The sequence below is a fragment of the Carcharhinus amblyrhynchos genome, chromosome 8 (genome assembly GCF_965287045.1).
Source record: "Carcharhinus amblyrhynchos chromosome 8, sCarAmb.v2.hapA, whole genome shotgun sequence".
Lineage (NCBI taxonomy): Eukaryota > Metazoa > Chordata > Chondrichthyes > Carcharhiniformes > Carcharhinidae > Carcharhinus > Carcharhinus amblyrhynchos.
Genome location: NC_137331.1, coordinates 99,978,858 through 99,997,076, shown reverse-complemented (window position 1 = coordinate 99,997,076; position 18,219 = coordinate 99,978,858). Strand labels below are relative to the sequence as shown.

Sequence of the window (18,219 nt, the reverse complement as noted above, 5' to 3'; positions counted from 1 at the left end):
ATTAAGCGAACAAATGGATGGATTTGGATGTTTGAGCCCCAGTTCCAAAGGTCATCCCACCAAGTGGTGACTTTGATTTCCTTAATCCTCTTTTTTTACCTCTTGGGTCTGCTGTACTACTTTGGTGAAGGTTCTGTGGGCTGTAGCCAATTTTGCCCGAATCAGGTTCAATTCCTCCGGCAGGAGGTTTAAGCTTGTATCATATTTCTCATGGTACTCCCCTAGAGTCTGTCGGAGCTTGTCAGTGGCGTTCACATCTATCCTCTCCCTCTTATGAATGTCTATTAGTTGAATGAGGCCCACTCTGGCTGGTATGTATTTTCCTGCTTCTGGTGGGATGAACCACATATATCCAGGGTATCGTAGGCTGCTCTTCTGGTCTTTGGTTGAGGTGGTGTCTGTGGTTCAGTCTGAGACGAGGAATCCCAGATAGCAGAGAAGTATGTTGTTCATTCTGGGGGAGATCAAGGTAGCACCTGTTAATTCTTATTAATATCTGATTCTCTTTCCAATTTCATTACAAGAATGTCGTATGACTCCCCCGCCCTTTTTTTAAAAAAACAAAGAAATAAGTAAATTAATAATAAAGGCCCAATAGTGCCATACGAAGAGTTGGTTGGCAATCAGTGTTTAATGGGGTTGAGTGGGGTAAGGAATTTGCAGAACGTGAAAATAAAATGTCAATTGGGTGATGCGTGGAGTGGCCGGATAAAGCTATTTACAATCTGGACTGTGATGTCCTGGTTCTTCCTGAGTGAAGAGAACTTATGTGGGCAGGCTTTGGCTGCCAGGTACCATCCCTGGTAGTGAGCGCCGGGTCAAACAGTTCTGGGAGTCCTGGTACCAGGCGTGCCATAGGGGGTAAGGTTTGTGGGTTCCCCATCCTTTTTGTCAGGGTGCCCGGGCCATGGTTTTATTCCTGAAGCTCTGTAAATTGGAGCGGGGACCGTGGGTGTATCTGTTGGTCCTGGGGATACTGGGTGGGGGTTGTAGCTGCTTGTCGGGCCGGTCCTGCAAGGGACATGGGTTGGGTTCCATCGTCGGAACCTCTGAGATGGTCGTGTGGGGTAGTTGGGTGGTGCCCTACAGTCCCGGGCAAAATGGTTGGGTTGCCCACAGGTGTAACACTGTACTTGTGGGCGTGGGCCTCTGGGCTCAGCTCTATATCGTTCTCGGTGTCGGGGATTGGGCCTATATTCTGTGTGGCCTTGTGGTCCCCTGTGTCGGTGATCAGCAGGGTTGTATGGGTGTGCAGGGTTTGCTGGTCTTCTGAAATTTGGTGTCCTACAATCTCGGGCAAAGTGTCCCGACTGCCCACAATTAAAACATGTCCCTCTATCTCTCCCTGGGGCTGCTGTGTAAGGTAGACGTGTACCTCTCTGGTATTGGTGATTCCCTCTACCTTTGTTTCTCCATACTGGACCCTGACTAGCCCTCATCTGAAACATTTTTGCCTCCCTTTCTGACCGTGACGTTGGGGCCCCCTGAACTTCCTGTTCCCAGATTCGAGCTAAGCGTCGGAGAACCCACGCTTCATTGTGTGTGGTTTCTGCAGGGTCAAAATTAGCACAGGCTTTCTTGCCTTCCTCTGTAGCATGTGACACTAATGTCCGAGCCCATTTGGATGAATCAGCTTCATTTAATCTAGTCCGATCTAATTCCCCATATACTCCTGTGAAGTGGATCCACAAACGACTGGCAAAGGCAGTCGGATGTTCCCCTTTCCTCTGTCTGCATTTATTTAACCCATCTACAGGATCCCCTTTATTAAATCCTATCGCAGTCAATATCGCTTCCTTCATTTCGTTTAATGTCCCTTCCCCAACATTTTGAGGGGCTGGCAGGGCAGACCGTACAGACTTGCTTAAGCACATGACTATCAGCTTCACCTCCTCTCTCTCATCCAGCCCATGCATTATCTTTTGCTGCCTAACATCCTCAAAGAAACTGTATGGGTCAGCCGATGGCTCAAAAGTTGTCATTTTATTTGCAATCTCAGCCAATTGTGCCACTGTAAATGGAGTCGTGTATGTGACAGCTGAGTCCTGACCCCCTCCTGTCCGACGTTCAGTCGTCACAGGGTACATTGGTACTGGAGGTACATCTGGGGGTGCCGTGGGTATGACCTCCCCTGGGAAAGACGGTGGTGGACCCCAACTCTCGGTTTGCATAACATAAATTCTAGCATTCTCCTTTAACTCTCCCCAGTCTGCACTCTCTATCCCCTTTTCCTCTTCTGTCCCGAAGGCACACATAAATCCATTTTGAACTGATAATAGGGATTCCAGCCTTGAGATTTCTCGTTGGCATTTTGAGTGGTCAGCAGTTGCCTGTCTCTGTTCTTTACTGGCTTGATGTAGAGCTTTTATAGCAGCCTGCAGATCAGTGCACTTAGCTTCCAATCGTGCTACTGCCTGCTCAGCTTCGTCTCTGGCCAAGACAGCACGCTGGGCGTCTTGGTAGGCTCTCTCATACTGGGTTTGGAAATTGCCCAGATGTAACAAGTTTGCCTGGTTAGTTCGCCTTAATTCATCTATCTGTCTGTCCTTTTCAGCTTTTATCTGTTCTATCCTCTCCTGCTGCTGTTCCGTTAATTTCTTAACCTCCTCCTCCTTTTTCACCTGTGCCTGTTTTGATTCCTCCAGTTCCTTACGAACTGTGTTTAACTCCTTTTCTGTACCTAGCAGCTGTCCGAAGCAGCTCACAATAGCAATCTGTTTCTCATATTTGTTTGCCTGTTTTCCCTGAACTTTCCTTAGATCATCCCAATACTTCTGCCCTAGGGATCCCGGTCCCGTCTCAGTATTGGCACAAGATTCTGCCCATAGGGGCCACCCTTTCTTCTTAATATATTCTCTGATTTTTTTTTCCCATATGGGACACTTCTCTGCCATTCTATATTTAATGACAAGGGGTAGGGAGGCGATCGGACTGCGGGTACGGCTTTGCGCTATGTTCCGGTCCTAATCCCTCTGGGTTCTAATACAAACCTACAGAGTTTACCCTATCCTCCTTGTTAGTAACAATACATGCACAATAGACAATTTCCCGAAAGCAATTATTTGTCCAATAAGGAGTTCACACCTGTTGGCTCTGAGTTTTAAATAACCATTCAATTTAAAGTCTGTGGGGTTCGATATCGGAGCAACAAAGTTACTTCTTATCGATGCCCACCCAGGGACGCCAAATGTTGTAAAAATCAGCCTGTTTGTCTGTCTTTAAACTGCAGCCTGTCGGTTTAGTTTCTTGCCCGGTTATCCCAGAGTGCTTTACAAAACGCCATTTTAGATGGCCTGTTTGGCTACAGTACTTAAACTTATGCCAACAAATGGCTATTGTAACTTCTAGAACCAATTTTTCCAACTCTTAAAGACACAGGCAGGTGCTTTTTTTTTCCAATTTTTTAAAGGTCTGGCAATATAAATAGGCAGTGCGACAGTTTTATGGAAATTATCTGTTCTTCAAGAGCATTTAAGACTTTCCTAAAGATTTGAAAGAAAGGGAGGTCTGCTTGATCTTAGCACTGTTGACATCAGATTTCTTCCCTTTCCACACTCAGTGAAACTAGCCTCTGTCAGAAATGAAGGTGGGACCTCTGGGTCTGGCCTGGATTGTTAAAGGCCCCTAGAGTTCCTACAACAGTGGTTAGCACTGCTGCCTCACACCAGAGACCTGGCTACAATTCCGGCCTCGGGTCACTGTGTGTGTGGAGTTTGCACGTTCACCCCATGTCTGCATGGGTTTTCTCCAGTTGCTGCAGTTTCCTCCACAGTCCAAAGATATGCGGGTTAGGCTAGTTGGCCATGCTAAATTGCCCTACTGTCAGGGGATTAGCAGGTAAATATGTGGGGTTACGGGAATGGGGCCTGGGTGGGATTGTTGTCAGTGCAGATTCGATGGGCCAATTGGCCTCCTGCACTGTCAGAATTCTATGGTCAACTCCATGGAAATCCACCCAAAGTGCCTGAATGGCTGACCTAAAACCATCTCTTTTTGCCTGTCAGAAATATTTTCCATTTGTTATGGGAAGATTGGTTATTTTTCAGATTCTGCTTTATGTGTGCTCCCTCTTCGTTGTTTGATGTGCAAATGTGCAGTTTTGTTTCTGCCAAATTCAATGTACATAGTAAACAGCAACAAACCCGCCAGATCCATTGTCACCTCCTCACTAGCCGATCCAGCGAAATATGCCATCACCTTTTGTTTCTGCCAAAATTAATTAAAATATGCAAATACCTTTGCTTCTGCTGAAATTAATTCAGGAAGACAAAAAATAGCTTACATTTATATAGTGCATTTTGATGGCTTCAGGATGTCCCAAAACACTTTGCGACCAGCGAAATACTTCAAAAATGTGGGCACTGGTGTGATGCAGGAAATATAGCAACCAGCAGGGTTTCAGAGATAGCAATGCAATAATGACCAGATAATCGGCTTGCGATTGTTGCCTAAGGATTAAATATTGACCAGGACATCAAGAATAACTCATTCAAACTAATGACATAGGATCTTTCATGAGCACCTGAGCGGGTCTTGCTTTAACTGCTCATCCGAAAGATAGCACCTCTGACAGTCAAGTCATCCCTCAGTATTGTACTGAAGTACCAGCCAGGATTTTGTGCAAAGGGTTTCAATCCACAATCTGGACTGGATTTTACAGGGCACCAGGGAACCTGCCGCCTCCCCACTAAAAAGACAGTGAGAGGAGCCCACTCACAATCCCAACATCTGCCCCACAGCGTTTTAACACTGGGAGCTGCATTAATTTCTTTAAGGTGAGACTTCCACTGCTTTCTGAGGAGGAAATCCAACCTTGGAGAGCTGCCAGCCAGTTGCATTGCTCGGAAGCTCTGTAATCCCAGCAGCCACTCCGGAGACTACAGCATTGAGGAACCTGGATTGACAGATAAGTCTGTGATTGGAGATTGTTATGAAAGAGGTGAGTGGAGACGAGGGAGATAGGATAACCTGGTTCAAGAGGCCAGGGGGAGGGTTTAAAGGGATGGGTGCTCACTGTCTTTTGCCCAAGCTTCTGTGATTCCTGCAGGGCGACTCTCCCTGCTGTGGGTAAAATACCGGGGATATCTGGATGAGGCCCTTAAGGGCTATTAATTGGCCACTTATGGGCCTCAATAGGCCTTATCCTGTAAAATGTCAGACAGACTGGTGGTGGGCGGGAAGCATTTTCCATGTTTTGCTGCTTTCAGACCTGCCAGCGGGGAGCATAAAATCCTAGCTATGAATCGGAAGTATTACTACAACCAAATAGAAAAATGTTATTTAACCTGTTTTAAATGACCAAAAACAGTGTCTATGGTGGTGGTCGAAATGGGGCAATCAACAGTTTCAGAAGGTAAATTGGATAGGCATTTGAGGGCTACTAGCAGAGCTATCTGGAGCTGGCGAGTGGGAGTGACTGAATTCCTCCACAGAGAACAGGCATGGAACTTGATAGGTTGAATGGCCTCGTCCTTTCCATAATGATTCTATGACACTAATCTCTTCTTTTAGTACCTTTCAGCAAACTCTCTGTCACCATTTAACTGCATCAAGTTACTACTTGTCTGAGGCAATATGTTGTTATAATCAAAAAAGCAACTATTGAGAAGGTGGCTTTGTCCAATAAGACAAGCTAGACAGGTGGAAACTGGTTGGAAATTGTTATGAGAAACAAATACACAGCAGGTCAGACGGCTAAAGATTTAGCTTGATGACCTTTCATCAAAACACGGTGTAATAACTGTGGGTTCTGCTTAAGTTTAAATAAATAACACAATTTTATTAGCCCTCCTTCAAAGATTTCCAATGTATTCGTCAGGCTTGACGAATTACCTTCTTTGAGGAGGTAACAAGGAAGTTAGATAAAGGAGAACCAGTGGACATGATTTATTTAGATTTTCAGAAGGCCTTTGATAAGGTGCCATGTAGGAGACTATTAAATAAATTAAGAGTCCACGGTTTTAAAGGTAAAATCCTGGCATGGACAGAAGATTGGCTGACAGGCAGAAGGCAGAGAGTGGGGATAAAGGGATCTTTTTCAGGATGGCAGCCATTGACTAGTGGTGTGTCTCAGGGTTTGGTGTTGGGACCACAGTATTTCACAATATACATTAACAATTTGGAAGAAGGAGCTGAAGGCAATATTGCTAAGTTTGCAGATGATACAAAGATCTGTAGAGGGAGTATTGAGGAAGTCGGGGGGCTGCAGAAGGACTTGAACAGGTTAGGAGAATAGAACATAGAACATTACAGCGCAGAACAGGCCCTTCGGCCCACGATGTTGCGCCGACCAGTTTTTTGAAAAAAAACACTGACCCACTAATCTAAACCAATCCCTTTTTGTCCATAAACCTATCCACAGATCTCTTAAATGCCCCCAAACTAGGCGCATTTACAACCGCAGCAGGCAGGGCATTCCAATCCCTCACCACCCTCTGGGTAAAGAACCTACCCCTGACATCCGTCCTATAACTACCCCCCCTTAATTTAAAGCCATGCCCCCTCGTGCTAGCTTTCTCCATCCGAGGAAAAAGGCTATCACTGTCCACCCTATCTAAACCTCTAATCATCTTATATGTTTCAATAAGATCCCCTCTTAGCCTCCTTCTTTCCAGCGAAAACAACCCCAAATCCCTCAGTCTCTCCTCATAGGACCTCCCCTCCATACCAGGCAACATCCTGGTAAACCTCCTCTGCACCCTCTCCAAAGCCTCCACGTCCTTCCTGTAATGTGGGGAATGGGCAAAGAAGTGGCAGATGGAATACAATGTGGAAAAGTGAGGTTATGCACTTTGGAAGGAGAAATGGAGGCATCAACTATTTTCTAAATGGGGAAATGCTTAGGAAATCAGAAGCACAAAGAGACTTGGGAGTCCTTGTTCAAGATTTTCTTAAGGTTAAGGTGCAAGTTCATTCGGCAGTTAGGAAGGCAAATGCAATGATCGCATTCATTTTGAGGGGGCTAGAATATAAGAGCAGGGATGTACTTCTGAGGCTGTACAAGGCTCTGATCAGACTCCTTTGGAGTATTGTGGCTCCCTCTGTTGTTCTGTATTCATCGTTCATTGCTTCAAAACAATCTCCAACATTTTCCCTACATCAGAGAAAGACAGAATGGCCTCAGCACAATGGTGGGGCACTGTTGTGAGTGGCATTGCGATTAGATAACTGAAGTGACAATGTTGTGCTGCAAATTTTGACTTGGCCTCATTGCAAATATACAGCTGTCTGTTGAGATTATCCATACAATGATTGAATTCTGTAAAAGTGATTGGCTTGATTTCATTTCCAGAAATTCCAATATCAGTCCAGCATTTGGCGGTAAACCATAATTAGACCTTATAACTTATTCTGCCAGCTCAAGATTCAGTGAGACGCGAAGGGGCAGATTCTATCCAGAATTACTAGAACCAGCTTTGGCTAGAACAAGAAGAGCTGGAAGACTGCTAATTTGTAAAAAAGGAAAGTGGGATAGACCAAGTAAATTACAGACCACTCAGTCTCAACTCAATGTGGGACAAATTATTGGAAAATATTCTGAAAAATAAAAAAGAGTATTACTTAAATGGAGAATGACTACAGATTGCCAACAGTACAGATTGCAGAAGGATTTAGGTGTTCTCTTGCATGAGTCATAAAAAAGTTTTATATAATCCAGAAGGCTAATTGAATGTTATCCTTTACTACAAGAGAAATTGAACATAAAAGTAACGATGTTATGCTTCAGCTATACAAGGTATTTGTGATACCACCGGGGGTAACTCTCCCAACCCGCTGTGCTTCTTTTATAATGCATTAGGCCAAGAGACTCGAGGGGAGGCCGTTTCGCGGCTCCCCACAGGATGCCACGTCTCCGGCAGCCGGATTTATGGAGCGGTATAAATTATTCTAATGCGTATTTCGATCTCCTTTACACATAATTAGTGGGCCCAGGACTGAAATCTCCAGGCCCGCTAGCCTCTTATCAATCCTCCTCCCCCAGCCAGGAATCGTTCACTCCAGTGGAGTTCAGAATAACTCTTCACTTGTGGGGAACCGGTGGCCCGACCCTGCTGGAATGAAGGATAGGCAATTGAGGCCCCCCCAGAGGGTTGGCGCTGGGGAGGTGCCCCGGGCATTGCCAACTTGGCAGTGCCAGCCTGGGCCCCCTGGCACTGCCCTGGGCATTGATCGGGACTGCCGGGGGGAGATCAATGCAGGCCACGGCTGGCCCGAACACTCCGAGAGACCAGGGATTGGGTCATGGTGCAATCGGAGGGGCAGTGATGTGGAGTCACAGGGCTGGCCAGCAGTGTGGGGCTACTACGCATGGGCCAACCTCGATGCTGACTGATTGGCGCATGCACAGTGGCCTGCTTAGCACTTTGCTGCCAGCCTCTCCAGTGGGAATAGGCCCCACCCACTGATTCTTAATGACATTCATGCTGAGACACTCTGCAGTGCACAGAATATGGGAAATTCATTCTGAAACTCCCACTGAAAAACCAGTGGGATTTACCCCAGCTTTTATGCGAATTCAGCACTTCGAATTTTTGGGGGGGAGTCCCACCCCACACCTTGAATGCTGTCGCCTTATTTAAGGAAGCATGTAAATGCATTGGAGGCAGATCAGAGATTTTAACTAAAATCCCCTGTCCCAGTAATGATTCTGGTAATTCTCCTCAGCGCCCTCTCAAGCACCAAAGAGTGAGCAAACAGTCAAATCATTTGTACATTCTTTTCTTTTCCTTCATGCACTTATCCAGTCTAATGTTGAAGACTGAAATAATTTATCCCTCAATTATTTACTCTAGAAGTGAATCATTGTACTACAGAAGTAATACTTTACCTGAAGTCTGTTCAATTAAAAATTCTGTTGCTCTACCAACTTTTTTTTCCCACTGGAAGTCCAAAGTTGTGCAGGTTAGGTGGATTAGCCATGGTAAATTGCCCCTTAGTGTCAGTGGGATGAGCTAGGTAAATATCTGGGGTTACGGGGATAGAGTCTGTATGGGATTGCCGTCAGTGCAGAATTGATGGGTAGAATGCCCTCCTTCTGCACTGTAGGGATTCTGTGATTAATATCCTGCTATTTCCCTATCCTAAGGAATTCAGAGATTGGCATACTAAGCCAATTACTCACAGAGACTCTTTTTTTTAATGGGAACAGATGTAGGCCATTCAGCCACTCCATCCTATCATAGAATAATAGAATCCTGCTGCTTTATTAAATTAAATCATGGCAGACCTGTGCCATAGTCCCTTTTATTTGCTTTGGTGGATTAAAGACTGTGTTAAAAGATAGGAGAAAGTAATTTGGTATGAATATGTAATGTGTCGGCAACAGTAATCTAACCAACTGTAATTTTGTTGTTGCATTAGTGGGCAAAGGGAAGTAAAAACTGCACTGCCCTCTTTATAACTGTTTTTTGCCAAGAATGTTTTGCTGTTAATTTTTAAATATTTTCTCCGTGTCAGCTCTGGCTCAGTAGATCATACAGTTGTCTTGAGGCCAAATGCTTGTGGGTTCAAGTCACATTCAAGAAACTGAATACAACATTTAGGCTGACGCTGTTCAGTTCTGTCTTTTGGATGAGATGAGGGGCGGAGGGGGGAGGGGGTGGAAATATCCCATGACATGATATTGAAGAAGAGGAAAGTTCTCTTGATGTCCTGAGGTTGATATTTTTCTCTCAACCAACATCACTGAAGATTGATTATTTGGTTATAGCATTGCTATTTGGAGGAAACCTTGCTATGCACTTTTATTGCAAAGGAAGTAATTAATTGATATGCATCTTTAGGGTGTACAAAAATGAAAGCAACATCTTTTATTTATCTATGACAATTTTTTTAAAAAGCACAAATTTCACTAATTGCGACATGAGCACTATTGTGTTGTCTTGCTTACCATAGCTTTTAAGCATATACCTAGAAAGATAAAGGGAAATACTTACTTTAATTAATGTCATAAATTATTGAGAAGTATGAGTACTTTAAATGGATGCTTTTACAGTTATTACATACTTGTCCCTTGCAGCCTCCCATTTTAAAACCAGATTTCTTTGGCAGGTTGCAGGTTCCCTCAAGCCTAAGATAATTGGCCAATATTTTAGTCCTAATTATATTTTGCGGTGCTTTTTTTCCTCCCCAACCCTCTCCTCCCTTGCTTCCTTTTTTTCTCTTTCTTCCCATCCTCTCCTTATTGAAGGAAAATTATACTGGTACCAAGTCCACTATGACATGCACATTCGGACACACACCCGGGAGCATCTGTATTACTGCTCTCAGTGCAGCTACTCCTCTATTACCAAGAACTGCCTAAAACGCCACGTCGTGCAGAAACACAGCAACATCCAGCTGAGGTGTTCATCCGAGGGATGCGGTTACACCACTGCGGACAAGTACAAGCTTCAGGCGCATCAGAGAAACCATAGTGAACTGGTAAGTTCCTCACCCCCCCATATAATTCTCAATGCCAAAAAGTGCCACAGCCAAGGAATGCTGCTTCCAAAATAATATTGGTTCCAGGGTTTTGTACCAGGTAGTTAGGTATTGCCAATTCTCGAGTGGGCTATTGATAATTTTTAAAATATAAGCCAGCCAGTAAATAAAACAAATCTTTCCTCAACCTCATTTTTATATGTCTGAATTACCAAGTGGAGATATTAAATTTTAAAGAAGAGTCACCAACTTGGCTTAGTTGTGGTAGCTCTGTTATCTCTCAAGTTCCATTCCAGGGCTTGAGCACATAACTTAGGCAGATATGTCAGTGCAATAATTGACTGAATACTGAACTATTAGAGGTATGGTCTAGAACAAGGCTTTTTCCGACTATTGAGGCAGATGTAAAAATTTCCATAGCACCATTGGAAGAAGGTGTCATGGCTAACATTTATCACTAATTAACACTAAAAATCAATTAACCTGTTGCATCTTACTGCTGTTAAAAATGTGAAAATTTTGTTGCTTCAGATATGTATTTTAGAATCATAGGATCCCACAATGTAGAAGGAGGCCATTCAGCCCATCGAATCTGCACCAACCACAATTCCACCCAGGCCCTACTCACATAACTCCATGCATTTACCCTAGCTCGTACCCCTGACATTAAGGGGCAATTTAGCATGGCCAATCCACCTAACCCGCACACCTTTGGACTGTGGGAGGAAACTGGATCACCATGAAGATATATGTATATGTTATATACTATACATCATATTATACATATTATCTATATATAATATACAATATATATAATAGTCACTTTGCGTCACTTCACAGTGTTTCAAGGATGTAAAAAGCAAGTGTTTTTTATATTGATTTTTCGTCACCAGGGAAGTAATGCTCAGAATGCAATCATCCCATCATTATTCTTATCCCTTGTCTGTCAGGTTGGACTGCGGTGCAGAAATTGAACAGTCAGGCCAGATAGTCTACTGATCTTTGCATTGAGAAGCTATCTTTGTTCCTCATATCTAGAATTATCTCCTTTGACCTATTCTTGATGGGGTACCAGCTTTTTAATCAATAAATGATTAGAACTACGCACAATAGGTACTATTCTTTTAGTCAGTAAATGATTAGAACTATGCACAATGGGTACTGTCCTTTTAATCAACAAATGATTGGAACTATACACAATGTTTTGAATTGTTGGAGTAAATGCACAATCATACCTGAAACATGTACTGCCCTGATTTGGGGTATGATTTCTATTCCACTTGAAAGCATGAATAGTGGTGTAACTAGCTCCAATTTGCTTGTCCAATCTCAGTACTCAAGCAGAAAGTTTGTATGGGAGTACTGATGCAATTGTTTTCAATCCCTATAAATTCTAATCCCAAGCTTCCATCCTTTTTGGGAATTGTCTGAGGCTAAATCAAACTCCTTTTTTTATTCTGTCATGGGATGTGGGTATCACAGCACAGCCATCATTTTTATTGCCCTTTCCTACTTGCCCTTGAACTGAATGAATTCTCTAAAGGATAGGTGGGTTTTTACAACAATCAACAATGGTTTCACTGTGATCATTAAACTTTTAAATCCAGATTTTTATTGAATTCAGATTTCACTATCTACCACGGTGGGATTCGAAATCGCATCCTGAGTCTCTAGACTATTAGTCCACTGACAATTTCATTGCCTCCCCTCTGCTCAAAATTTTGTTGCATTTAGCTCTTGATGTATTTACTCATCAACAAGACCACTTACTTCGACACCTGTAACACTGTCCAGCTCTACCCTTGTTTCATCTGCTGGTTTCATTAGCTCTAGATTTTACTATTCCAATGTTCTCTTGGCTGGCCTTCTGTTTTACACCCTCCATAAACTTGAGCTCACCCAAAATCTACTTATCACACCTTAACCCCCACCAAGTCCTGTTTACCTCATCACTTCTGTCCTAGCTGACATACGGTGGCTTAATCTCTGGCAACCTCAATTTTAAAATTTTCATTGTTTTGCTTTTCCTTAACATGTTGCTTTCATTCGCCTGTGCTTCTCCAGTTTTGGCCTCCTGCAGAGCTCCTATTTCAATCAGTTGACCATTGATGGTGGTGTTCCAGTTGCCTAGGCACTAAACTATGGAATATCTAGCTACACCTCACTGCCTCTCTGTCTCTCTTTTCTCCTTTCAAAACCCCTTAAAACCTCTTTGACCAAGCTTTCGATCATCTCTCCTAATATCCCTTTATGTGGCTCAGTGTTAAATTTTGTTTGAAAATGCTCCTGTGAAGTTTCTTGGGATGTTTTACTATATTGGCGGTGCTATATAAATACAAGTTATTGTCATTTATAATTCTGGATTCAGCTACTGGTCTAATGGTTAGGAATGCCCAGTTCACTGTGCTTGAGCTACGTTCATAGAATCATAGAATCCCTACAGTGCAGAAGCAGCTATTCTGCCCATCGAGTCTGCACAATTCCACGTAGGCCGTGTTCCTGTAACCTCACGTATTTACCCTGCTAATCCCCTGACATGAAGGGGTAATTTATCATGGCCAGTCAACCCAACCCACACATCTTTGGACTGTGGGAGGAAACTGAGCACCCAGAAGAAACCCATGCACACACAGGGAGAATGTGCAAACTCCACATAGACGGTGACCCAAGGGCAGAATTAAACCCGGGTCCTGGCACTGTGAGACAGCAGTGCTAACCACTGCTCAACCGTGTTGCCTCTATTGTTGTTTAACAATACTGAAAGAGACCATTGAAAGCTGATTTGTTTTTAAACTGAAAAGCAGATATTCCCACCGCATGATAGCAAATGTTGAACATTCCAACCACCAATGGGGTTCTTTTTTAGGCACAAATATCATAGAATCAAAACCCTGTAATTTTCTTTTCATTCATTCACGGGATGTGGCTGTTGCTGGCTGGACCGGCATTTATAGCTCAGCCCTAACTGCCCTCGAACTGAATGGCTTGCTGGGCAATTTCAGAGGGCATTTAATAGCCAACTACAATGGGCAAAATCTTACCATAAATTGGCAGAATGTTGTTGCCGGCGAGAAAACCAGCCTGTTTCTCTCCAGAGAAATAGTCCGGTTTTCTTTCCGCATATTACAACACTCTGCCAGAAAAAAATCAAGGAGGTGTGTTACATGCTGTCACGTGGGGAGGAGCAGGGTCTCAACATGCCAACAAAGTCCACTTGCACTGAGTTGGGGTCCCATCTTTAAAAGGTGTCCTGACCAAAACAGCAATACACCTCCCCCCTCAACCCACCATGGAAGTCCTGGGGCTTCCCTATCTACATTCGCGCATCAGAGCTGGCAAGATCTGCGACTTCCGAATCTTGAGTCTCGGCTAGCATTCCCACTGACATAAGAACATAAGAACATAAGAAATAGGAGCAGAAGTAGGCCATCTGGCCCTTCGAGCCTGCCCCGCCATTCAATAAGATCATGGCTGATCTGTCGTGGCTCAGTTCCACTTTCCCGCCCTCTCCCCATAACCCTTAATCCCTTCTCTTATCAAAAACCCATCAACCCGCTTCTTAAAAATATTTAGCGAGGCAGCCTCCACCACTTCAACGGGCAGAGAATTCCAGAGATTCACCACCCTTTGAGTGAAGAAGTTCCTCCTCAACTCCGTTCTGAACCGCCCCCCCTTTATCTTGAGGCTGTGCCCCCTAGTCCTACTGTCCTTTTTGAGCGGGAAGAGTCTTTCCACCTCTATCCTATCCATCCCATTCATCATCTTATACGTCTCAATGAGATCTCCCCTCATTCTTCTAAACTCTAACGAGTACAAGCCTAGTTTATTCAGCCTCTCCTCATAGCTCAACCCCCTCAACTCCGGTATCAGCCTAGTAAACCTCCTCTGCACTCCCTCCAAGGCCAAAATATCCTTGCGCAGGTGCGGCGCCCAAAACTGCACACAGTACTCCAGCTGCGGCCTCACCAATGCCCTATACAGCTGCAGCAAGACCTCCCTACTTTTATATTCAATCCCCCTCGCTATGAAGGCCAGCATCCCATTCGCCTTCCTGACCACCTGCTGCACCTGCAGGCTGGGTTTTTGCGACTCATGCACAAGGACCCCGACAGCGAGCTTGGGATCAAGACTGCCTTCAATGTGTTCACTACATACAGCTATTGTTGTCAGACCAGTAATGCTTCATTGTGAATGACTGCAACTTACGTGTTGAATTAAATATGGGCTACTACATTGGCATTTTTGTGATGTTGATCATTTCTGTGCAGCAGGTAAGCAATCAAGGATTGATTAAGTGAGCAGGTCAGGTATTTGATGAAGTTAAGATTTTATTCCTCTAAGTGTGGGCAATAGTTTAAACCAGCACTGGAGAGGTAGAAGTACTGCATTGAACTTAACTGGTTAAATTACTTTATACAACCAGAGATGATATTTGAAAGATATTTCTAAACTTGAAGCCAATTCGTCAATCCACATATCTGTCCTTAGCCTGCTGCAATGTTCCAGTGAAGCTGAATGCAAACTGGAGGAACAGCAACTCATCTTCTGGCTGCCTTCCAGTCTCAACATCAAATTCAACAACTTCAGATGATTAGCTCTACCCCACCTCGACCCCTTTGTTTTCATTTTATTTTTAAACATTCTCTACCTTTTATTTCTTTGTTGTCTTTCTTTATTTTTCTTCCCCCCCCCATTCTTTCCCCCTCTTTCCTTACCTTTTTTCCATCATTGTTACCCCTTTCCCCCCTTTTCTGAATTTTACCTCTCTCCCACCCATCCCTCCCCACCTCCCCCCAATCCCCATATCTTCGTCTGTTGCTATTTACCCTCTGATTTCAGCTTCTGTGCCATTTGGCAATTGACACTTTTTATTCTTTTTATGGATTACCATTAGCAGCCTTTCCCCTTGTTTTTGTGGCTATCATTCTTCTTTCATTCCTTCAGCATATAGTATAAATATCTCCCACTTTCGATGCCTTTAAGCTTTGACAAAGGCTCATCTTGACTCAAAACATCAGCTCTTTTCACTCTTTACAGATGCTGTTAGACCTGCTGAGATTTTCCAGCATTTTCTGTTTTGGTAGTCAATTTACTAATTGTCAATTAGTCAAATAAAACACAATAAAGGTAGCAAGGCAGGTGAAATGTTGTAGCTCCACCATATGGATACCAGTGTGATCCATGGCATTCTCACCTGCAGTAAATATATGCAAGTTGAGGAACTTTAGCTCAAAGTCGATGGACTGAAATCCAGCCTCGGATACTGTGATGAATCAGGGAGGGGGAAGATTACTTGAATGTTTTTTTCCAGGAGGTAGTCACAGTCCTTAGGCTAGCTACTTCTGACTTTGTATGTGGCCAAGAACAGATGCGTCTAACTGCAAATGAGGCAGTTAAGGGTACTTAGAAGGTAGAAATGCAGGATCCTCAGTCCCTGCAATTGTCCAGCAAGTTTGAGGTTCTTGCAGCTTCTGTGGACAAGAACAGAACACTGCAGGCTGGATGAGCAAAGTGACCACAGTACTATGATGTATGGAGTCATTCAAGTGGGGAGAGTGAAAACAAATGTTGTAGTAGACGACAGTATAGTCAGGGGGAACTGGACCAATGGCTGTATTGCCTGCCTGGCGCTAGGTTTAAGGACATCTCCTCTAGATTGGAGAGGAACTTGGGAGGGGGAAAAAAAATCAGGTTACAATTTGTCACCAGCCTATAGTCATCTGGGACTATCGTGATTTTACAGGAACATGGTTACAAGATGACCAGTGTTGGGAAATAAATATGCTAGGGTAAACAGCATTTTGAAAAGATAGGCAGAATGCAGTAGGAAGAGGAGCAGCCCTCATAGTAAAGGACAACAGTGAAAAAAGTCCTTGGCTCAGAAGATTAGGAACTTGAATTGAGTGGGGATTAGGAATAAAAAAACCAGAAATCCCTGGTGGGAATAGCTTATAAGTTCCTAATAGTGGTTATACTGTTAGACAGAGATTAAACAATCATTGGAGCTTGTAATAAACACGGTGTAATTGTGTGGGGGACTCGAGTTTTTATATAGACTAGACAAAGCAAATTGGCCAAGATGATCTGGAAGATGAGTTTGAAATATGCTTTTGTGACAGTTTCCTGGTGCAATATGTGTGGGACCAACTCGGAATAACACTATTTTCAATCTAGTATTGTGCAATGAATTATAGAATTCCTTCAGTGCCGGAAGAGGCCATTTGGCCCATCAGGTCTGCACCATCTCTCCGACAGAGCATCTTACCCAGGCCCTATCCACATAATCCCACATATTTACACCACTAATCCCTCTAGCCTACGTATCTTGGGACAGTAAGGGGCAATTTAGTATAGCCAATTCACCTAACTTTCACATCTTTGGATTGTGGGAGAGGGGGGAAATCAGAGCACCCGGAGGAAAGTTCACGCAGACATGGGGAGAATGTGCAAAATACACACAGGCTCTGATCCAAAGCTGGAATTGAACCTGGGTTCCTGACACTATGAAGCAGCAATGTTTGCCACTGTGCTGCCCTGCAGTTATTTTAGATTCGACATTAAAGCGAGGTCACATCTATCCTTTTAAGTGACAGCAAAAGATCTCACATTTCGCAAAGGGCAGGGGAGTTGATGACACATCAACCCTATAAAAAGAGATTATCAGTTCAGATATCCTGTTTCTATTTGCAGGACCTTCCTCTGTTATGTTTCTTTCATTATAACAGTGTCTGTATTCAAAATTACTTCACTATAAAATGTTTTGGATGCCTTGACTAAGTGAAAGAAACTATATATTTTATATGAAAGTCCATTCTTTTCATACCAAGAATGTTTCAAACATGAGCTTCCAGTTGCAGATGGCCAAGCAAGACATTCAATTCGGGATTAGGGATGGGCAACAAATGCTGGCCCAGCCAATGATGCCTACATCCCATTAAGCAGATGGAATTTTATATGTACCTTCAGTAGCCTTTCTTAATAATTTAGTTTATAACTCTTTCCTTTTGCCTGAGAACACTCTAATTAATTCTGCATCTTACTTCATATTTCCAAATTCCGAACATGGGGTTCACTGTGGTGCACAATGTGACTGGAAAATTTTTGATTCCCTACTTCATCTTTGAGATAGATAAATCATCTCTGAATGTAATCCCACTAGGATATGGTGAATCTATTGCCCCAGATAGAAAAATTACTGTCAAAAACTATCCTGACTGATATACAAAAGTGTCCAGAGGGGCAATTTTTTCACACAGAGGGTGGTGAGTGTCTGGATCAAGCTGCCAGAGGTAGCAGTAGAGGAGGGTACAATTTTGTCTTTTAAAAAGCTTTCAGACAGTTACCTGGGTAAGATGGGTTTAGAGGGCTAAATGCAGGCAACTGTGACTAGCTTTGGGATTTAACAAAAAGGGCACTATGGACAAGTTGGGTTGAAGGGCTTGTTTCTATGCTGTAAACTTGGTTGAGGTAGTTGAGACGGACACGCTGGGATCGTCTAAGACTTATCTAGGTAGTGACATGAACAGACTGAGAATAGAGGGATACAAATGAACGGTCTAGTTGGGCGTTTGAGCGGCGCAGGCTTGGAGGGCCGAAAGGCCTGTTCCTGTGCTGTATTGTCCTTTATTCTTTGTTCTTTGACTCTATGACTGCCTTTTATTAAATAACTCCCAGGATCTTCCTGGAACATAAGTTCTTTTTTATTCGTTCATGAGACATGGACATCACTGGCTGGCCAGCATTTATTGCCCATACCTAATTGCCCTTGAACTGAGAGGCTTGCTAGGCCATTTCAGA

General features: G+C 43.6%; 1 protein-coding gene across 8 annotated transcripts in view; it reads left to right on the top strand.

Annotated features, from left to right (window-relative positions):
- zfat (zinc finger and AT hook domain containing) overlaps positions 1 to 18,219 on the top strand; it is a 213,970-nt gene that overhangs the window by 139,797 nt on the left and 55,954 nt on the right. For all 8 annotated transcript variants that reach the window (XM_080194577.1, XM_080194576.1, XM_080194573.1 and 5 more), the window contains one exon: positions 10,190 to 10,422. In XM_080194577.1, the coding sequence (XP_080050703.1) occupies positions 10,190 to 10,422 (233 nt within the window). The remainder of the gene's footprint in view (positions 1 to 10,189; positions 10,423 to 18,219) is intronic.